This window comes from Syzygium oleosum, unplaced genomic scaffold (assembly GCF_021117445.2).
Source record: "Syzygium oleosum isolate NSW1041296 unplaced genomic scaffold, Sole_v2.1 Sole_v2.02, whole genome shotgun sequence".
Taxonomy (NCBI): Eukaryota; Viridiplantae; Streptophyta; class Magnoliopsida; order Myrtales; family Myrtaceae; genus Syzygium; species Syzygium oleosum.
This window is the reverse complement of record NW_026607486.1, coordinates 2,848,547-2,856,596: the sequence shown is the minus strand read 5'-3', so window position 1 is coordinate 2,856,596 and position 8,050 is coordinate 2,848,547. Positions and strand designations below refer to the sequence as shown.

At 38.9% G+C, this 8,050-nt stretch overlaps 1 protein-coding gene across 1 annotated transcript; it reads left to right on the top strand.

Annotated features, from left to right (window-relative positions):
- Positions 1-3,637: 3,637 nt before the first annotated feature.
- On the top strand, positions 3,638-5,337 carry LOC130137518 (probable indole-3-pyruvate monooxygenase YUCCA11). The gene is made up of 4 exons (XM_056309007.1): positions 3,638-4,264; positions 4,622-4,855; positions 4,959-5,081; positions 5,158-5,337. The coding sequence occupies exons 1-4, from the start codon at positions 3,638-3,640 to the stop codon at positions 5,335-5,337; spliced, it is 1,164 nt and encodes a 387-aa protein (XP_056164982.1).
- The last annotated feature ends 2,713 nt before the right edge of the window (positions 5,338-8,050 follow it).

Here is an 8,050-nt window from a genome sequence, read left to right as displayed (position 1 = left end):
CCTAGAAGTTAAAGTACAACCCAAATTGGGAATCCAGGTGATGAAACATATGGCCATGCATTGAATGGGAATGTACCAAGATAGCTTTTTAGTATCAAGTAAATCTGACCAAGTACATTGAACTCGAGGCAAAATAAATGTTCTATATGGCCAAATTTTGATTTGCAAGGGCTTACTTGCCCATTATTGGGATCAAAATAAGATCTGTGGCAATCTAATACTAGCAAAAATGATTTGACAACCTCTTAAAACAAACTCTCTCTCTCTCTCTCTCTCTCTCTCTCTCTCTCTCTCTCTCTCTATGGAAAAGACAAATTTTACATTCCTTATTGAGGTCGTGCGAAGCCATGTCCATGTTATTCAGACCCTAGTGAGAAAATAATTTATACACTTTGTCTCAAAAAGAAAAATCTCAGGAAATGCATTTTTTATTAAATACACATAGAACAAAAGGTGAAAAGGCGCAATTTCTGCCTAGTATTTGTACTCTTCGAAGGGCAAGACGGTTCACAAGACATACTAGTTGTGGACGAGAAAATTGTCTAAAAATCATAAACTTATTACACTTTTACGCTTTCAATTATAAGCATTTCAATGTTACAAATTGAGTTCTAAACATTTTCACCTTATGCCAATTGAGTTCATCAGTCCAGTTTTGGCCGGAAATTGCCGACATGGACACTGGTCATGCCACATGGGGCGGCTGGCGCTAACGTGGACAATTTTTAATAATATTTTCATATTTTTTGAATTTATTTATGTATTATTTTCTTTTTCCTTTTTTTCTTTTATTTATTATTTTTTTCTTCCCTTCTTTCTCCTTTAGCCGATCGCTGGGCGTTGGTGATGGCTAATGACCGATCAGAGGTGAGGACTGGCAAGGTCGACCTCGCTAGTGGCCGGCAGGGCGAGCTTCGCAAAATTCTTTGGCCCAACGATCGGCTAAAGGAAATAAAAAAAAAAACAAAAAGAGAAAGAAAAGAAAATTTGAAAAAATACTATTAAAAATTATCGACGTTAGCGCCGGCCACGCTACATAGGACAACCAGCATCCACGTCAGCGATTTTCGGATAAAATTGATCGGATTGACTCAATTGGCAAATTATGAAAATGTTTAAAACTCAATTGACAACATTAAAAGGTTTAGGACTAAAGTGGCAAAAGTTCAATATGTTCAAGACTTTTTGAACAATTTTTCCAGTTGTGGAGACATGGCAAATTTAAAGGGGGCGATAGAAAAAAGCCAAAGGTAACCGTTAGTGTGCGTGTGAAAGAGAAAATAGTACGTAGGCTCGTCCCTTTGAATCCTCAAAAGCAAAGATGACCCTTTTAAATATTTTAAAAAAAATTGAAAATCAATAAAGATAATTCATTTTTTTAGAAAAGGGCATATGTTTAAAAAATACTAATCAACTCTCTATAATCGATAAATAGTGACGCTCGATCGGTTAATCGAGTTTGGTTAATAAGACTGGCATGGGGCAAATCGACAAGTACTATGGCTCAAGTATCGATAACTACATGACGTTCATCGACGACCATGTGGCATAGTTGTCAAAGAAGGGTGAAGGACGATCAACAAGCATTGAGATTCAGCTATAAAACTTATGGATGGCCTATTACCGTGAAATTAATCAAGCGTTGGATATAGGGGAAAGAAAAGGCATGGACCAAAGATGTCGAATGGAGGCACCGGCACGAACTGACGGTTAAATATCTCGGTGGTTTTAAAAGTTGTAACTGCTTTAACGATAAGGTCGACATGCAAATGGGGAGTATTGAATCTTGGGAAGTGTTCGACCAAACAAAAAATCTGGGAAGTGCAGTAGTAACTACTTGTAAGTGGTTTTAATTAGTGGATTATAAATATAGGCGGCGTGTAATGACGGGGGATCATCATCGCAGACACAACCTCCCAAAGGTTAGGCGGGATCATCTTCAAAGGCACGACATCCCTAGAGCTTCTAACCAACGTATTAGTAATTTGTTTTCTCCATCTTCATGCACGTTTACCATTTCCAGAACTTTTACTTTACGAGCTTGCATTTTATCTTCACTTTAGAAGCCAGACCATTTCCCTAAAAAAAAAATTCAAAAAATCTGCTTTCGGTGAAAGGTTTTTCACTATGCAGATAAATCCCTGTTTTTGGGGAAACACGTGTTGTCCGTTATGGAAAGATACAAGGTAATTTTACACTAAAGAATCGGATTACCATTATTCCTAGTGACAATAATTCTATCGATAATCATTTTTACATCGAAAAGTTTTATTAAACTTCACAGGACTTTTTGTGCCCATTCAAAGGTTTTTTCTTGAGTATACAAGGATCGATGTGTGTAAGCGAGACCTGAATAAGGAAAAAAATTTAAAGAAGTATATCAATAGGAAAAAAAATCCATTCAAAAGGGTCTACTTTGGGTAAAAGAATTCAATCCGTAACTTATATTTTTCCTATAATAAGTCGTCACATGATTGCTTTCTTTAATGCAACTCCTTTAATATTTTTTCCAATTACGAAAAATAACAACCAATGCCGAATTAAGATAAGTTCCTATAACAGAAAAATTTTGGATACGGATTCCCATGTATGGCACGTAGATTGACATTGCCGAGTCAAGTACAAGCTAAACGTATAAATTAGGAGAACCAAATGTGGTACACAACTCCGTTTGGAGAATGAAATCTGGCATTTATGAATGTCCGTACATTAGACAGTTATTTCCTCGTATGTGATGCAGAATCTATTAGTGGTGCGTTTCTGGACCGATTGGACAGGCAGAAGTCCAAACGGAAGGCGAAACGGTGATGTGACTAGAACCAGCGAACCCGGTTGACGACATCAAATCGGGCTCAAATTCGGTTCTTTGAAGCAAAACGGCGATCTAAACACAACTCACGGCCTCGTGACTAACGATGGATTTTAGCGATTCGAGATCGTTTACATGGGTTTTTCTATTATTTTAATATTTTTTATGGGTTTTAATTTTAAGGGCAGTTTTGTAATTTTGATATTTTATGCTTTATAGTCCTAGTAAGGTTTGGTTTATGGATATATATAAGCTTGCTTTAGGGTTCTTTTTTAAGAACAGAACATTATCATCAATATAGAATTTCGGGATTTCTTTCCCTAAGCAAGATTTTGCTTGAATTACTCGCTGAACGCTGCGTCAGTATAGACTTATTCCCAACAAGACAAGTTCTAAAGAAGAGTCAAGCTGGATAGTATAGTTCTGAAGTGATGTTCATACTCTTTAACTCTTTTTTTTTTGGTCGGATACACTTACCTTTTTTGGTTTTTTTGGTTTTTTTGGTCAGAATCGGATACACTTAACTTAAATGGCCAATCTTTACCTGCCTATTCGATTTCTTGCTAGAAAATCAACACTGAATATAATAAAGAATCCAAAGTACTGTCATATTAGGAAGAGGATTAATGGCGACTGTATAAGATTTTCCATTTTTTACAACATTGGACCTGCCAATTTAAACTAAGATGGACCTTTCTATATTAGCTAAAATTAATTTCGACATGTGCGTACAAGGGCGTACAAAAAGCGCACGCACGAGCTTTTATCTGCCAAAACCACATCCCTGAGAACACTATCGCTGCTGAATCAAAGAGAACCAAATCATCCATGGACAAGGCCAACGAGAAAGAGGTTGTGGTGGCCATTGTTGGCGCTGGCCCTTCAGGCCTATCGGCAGCGGCATGCCTGAACCGCCTTGGCGTCGCCAATGTCGTGCTCGAGAGAGAGGACTGTTCTGCCTCTCTTTGGAGAAGGAGGTCGTACGATCGATTGAAGCTCCACCTGGCCAAGCAATTCTGTGAGCTCCCCCACATGCCCTTCCCCTCCAATTCACCCACCTTTGTCCCTAGGAACCAATTCGTCGAATACCTCGACAACTACAAGTCGTATTTCGAGATCAAGCCGTATTACCGACGGACCGTCGAGACCACGTCGTACGACGACCGAATCGGCAAATGGCGGATCGTGGCAACAAACATGGGCTCGGGCGAGCAGGAGGTCTACGTGGCGGAGTTCTTGGTGGTGGCGAGTGGGGAGAACAGCGAGGGCGTGATGCCGGAGGTTGATGGCTTAGAGAGCTTTGGCGGGGAGGCAATGCACTCGAGCAACTACCGGAATGGGAAGGAATTCAGAGGAAAAAACGTGTTGGTGGTGGGCTGTGGGAACTCAGGGATGGAGATTGCATACGATTTGTGGAGCTATGGTGCCAACACTTCCATTGTTGCTCGAAGTCCCGTATGCAGACTCTTTCTATAATTCATGCATTTTTCCTTCTAAGTTGGTGATAGATCAACCATCTTTATGAGATTTATTCAATTTCATGCATGCAAGGAATGCGCTAGCATTAGTTGCCTATTTCTTTCATAGTTCATTTAGAATATATGCCGACACAAATGACTGGGAACGGAGCGAGAGGATGACATGCTTGTCAATGAACATTATAAAATGTTCATGAGGTTATATGACCCGTTAAGTGGCGAATAAATTTGACAGGTCTATCAACAATAAATCTCATATAGTATTTGCTCCCCATATATTCAAATAATCATATTCTATAAATAACAAGTATAAGCTAATAAAGAGGATTTGCAGGTGGAAGTTGTTACCAAGGAAATGGTGTTTATTGGCATGGTTTTGCTAAAATTTCTTCCATACCGAATCGTCGACCTCTTGATGAGGCTACTTAGCAAGCTAAAGTATGGTGACTTCTCCAAGTACGGCCTTCGGAGGGCGGAAAATGGTCCGTTCCATCAGAAAGCAGCAACCGGGCGAACCCCCACCATTGACGTCGGGGCAATGAAAAGGATCAAGAATGGCCAAATCAAGGTAGATTAAGTAATTATAGGTGTTTTTCTCTTTGAAATAGAATTTAAAATCTAATCAAAAGCATGTTAAACCTTCTCGAGTTATAATAAAGCAAATGATGTAGGTTTTCCCCTCCATCAAAAGCATTGGAGGGAAGCTGGTCACGTTTATAAATGACACAACAAGTCAATTTGAGGCCATAATCTTTGCCACCGGCTACAGAAGCAATGTACGGAAATGGCTCCAGGTAAGTTTCATTTATGTTCCTTCATTCCCTTAAGTCCTTTATGTTCATTCTTAATATTTATGGTAACTTTAATTAGGGTGGAGATGAACTTTTCAACGATGCTGGTATGACCAAGGTCCGGGACCAGTGGAAAGGAGAAAATGGCTTGTACTGCGTCGGTTTCTCTCAACGGGGCCTGTTCGGCATCGCTAACGACGCACGGAATGTAGCCGACGACATTCGTTTCGAACTTCAACGCCAAAGGAAGCGCGAGTGAGAAAAATAAGAATGTGATGCTTGCGATGTTGTCCATGCAGCAATATGCTTGTACTGATAAACAATAAAGGGTGCATGATAACGTCGCCGTGTCAACAGTAATCAAGCTTTATCAAAGACAATCAATAAAGTGTTTTGGCGCCATTTTGATATGCGAGGGCTTGCTTGCCCATAATTGGGACTAAAATAACATCTGCTCGCAATCTAAGACTAGCAAGAAAGATTTGACAACCTGTTTCACCGGAATCGATTTTGTAGCGAAATATAATTTACCAAATGTCGCTCTTCGATTTTTTATGAAAAAGGATTGGGTTCAGTGGTGATTTCGGATAGGAGATATCCATGCAAGAAAAAAAATCCACTTGCTTCAGCCAAGCAGTACATATTTAAATTGCGACAATAGTTGATCGATTAAAAACTTGAGCGATACAATTGGTTCAAACAAATCCAGCCAGCCGCTGATTAGCGGCAGCGTCAATCCACAACAGGAAATCGTACTTGAACCTCATCGATGACATATTACATTGATACCCAACTTAAGACATAAAGATCTACAGCCAAGGAAATTGAAAATATAGTGCAGAAAGCTTTAAAGATAAAAAGACGACATTTTAATTGTGTTTTCGGAGGGGCTTCTGCTAGCCATCGGGTGGTATTTATAATGATAGTGTGTTAAAATTATGTTTCAAGTTTGAGCCTGCGAACTAAGCCCAATTCGTGATGAATTATTATTTACATGGATGTTCGAAATATTGAGCAAAGAAAGATGGGCACATAATCTCTCTTTGCAATTGGAGTCGCCAAGGTGTAAAAGAAAAAGAAAGTCGGGTTAGAGAAAGAAGAAGAAATAAAAGAATCAGAAATATTCTTTCCTAATTGGTGTGGGAGTCACGTTGAAGAATCGTAAAGTCCAACGTGTGGACTTGAAGACCAGTCAAGAGTGTTTCTTTTATATATATTTGGATAGTGGGATTCCTTTGACCAGCTGTTGAGGTGCAGAGGACTTCATCGTGTGCTTCCGGATATGTAGCATGGAACGTCATGGCTGTCGAGAGGGAAGTCTTGAAGCGCCGTTTTCAAGCGCGTGCTTGGTGTGGGTTATTCTCGTGGGTTTTTGTTCGTCAATTGCACCAAGAATTTAAGTGTTTAAGTCGATTAAATCTTGTAATAAGATTTATGTATAATTTTTTCATAAATTGAAAAATTATTTCGTGAGTAATTATGAGGCTAAATACTGCGTAACTTATTGGGTGTAATTGGAGCTTCGGAAACATTGAGAGTGCTTGAGTGACTTGAGTGTGATTGTAATTTCCGTTATATCTCTTGATCTATAGTGGAATTTTGTGCTGCTCTCCCCGTGGACGTAAGTCACTATGACCGAATCACGTCAATCTTGTGTCCGATTTATTTTCTTATTCTGTCAAATTTATTATCCTATCACTTGCTTCCGCAACAATTGGTATCAAAGCTAGGCTTGGCTGAGTTGAAGCGGATCGATAGCAACAGAGGAAGGAAAAGTGAAAATCAACAGATTTGATGGGAAGGACTTTGGTTTCCGAAAGATGCAAATCAAAGATTATCTGTATCAGATGAAATTGGAATTGGCCCTATCTGGAGAGAAGGCATAAACAATGAAGCAAGCTGATTGGGAATTGCTGGATAGGTGAGCTGTGAGTGTTTTTTGGCTAACGTTAGCTCATAACATCACGTTTAACAACATGAAAGAGAAGACAACTGTCGGTTTGATGAAAGCCCTGTCGGATATGTACGAGAAGCCCTCTGCGATCAACAAGATATACTTTATGTGACATCTATTTAACTTAAAGATGGGTAAATGTGCGTTAATTGCTGATCATATTAATGAATTCAATCTAATCATTAGTCAATTGAGTTTAGTTGAAATTGACTTTAAAGATGAGGTACGTGCTTTAATTCTATTATCCTCATTACCTGATAGTTGGAATGTTACTGTTACCGTTGCCAGTAATTTCTCTAAGTCAACAAGTTTAACGTTTAATAGGGTTTGAGATTTGATTCTAAGTAAGGATATCCGTAGAAAGGAATCTTTAGCAGGTGAAAATAGAGGAAGAACTAGTACACATTAGCAAAAGTGGTATAAACTAGAATAGACGCAGTCAATATATGACTGATGGTGTTGTCTGTTGGAGTTGTGGCAAAAGGAGATCTTAGAAGGGATTGCTTTAAGCTGAAAAATGACAAGAGTAAGGGAATTAGAGTTGAGTCTGTGGATAATGTTGTAGCTATAGCTGACAGTAATTCAGATAGTGCTGATTATATTTTGTCTGTCACTGATTATTCATCATTTGATGGATAGATTATGGATTCTGGTTGCTCTTTTCATGCTACACCAAAAAGAAACTAGTTTACTACTTATCAGTGCACAGATAGTAGTAAAGTGTACTTGGGGAACAACTATAAGTGCGATGCTATAGACGTTAGTAATGTTAGAATCAGAATGCATGATGGTATCACGAGGATATTAACTGGAGTAAGGCATGTTCCAGAGTTGAAAAAGAACATAATTTCCTTGAGTGACTTGGATTCAGCTGTGTGTCGATATTCTTCAGAATGTGGAATTTTGAAGGTTGTTCTAATGAAAGGAATCGAGCATAGTGGCCTGTAAGAGCTTCGAAGTAAGATAGTGACGAATTTCGCCGCGGAGATATCGAATACACCTGTTTGAGAATCTAAAT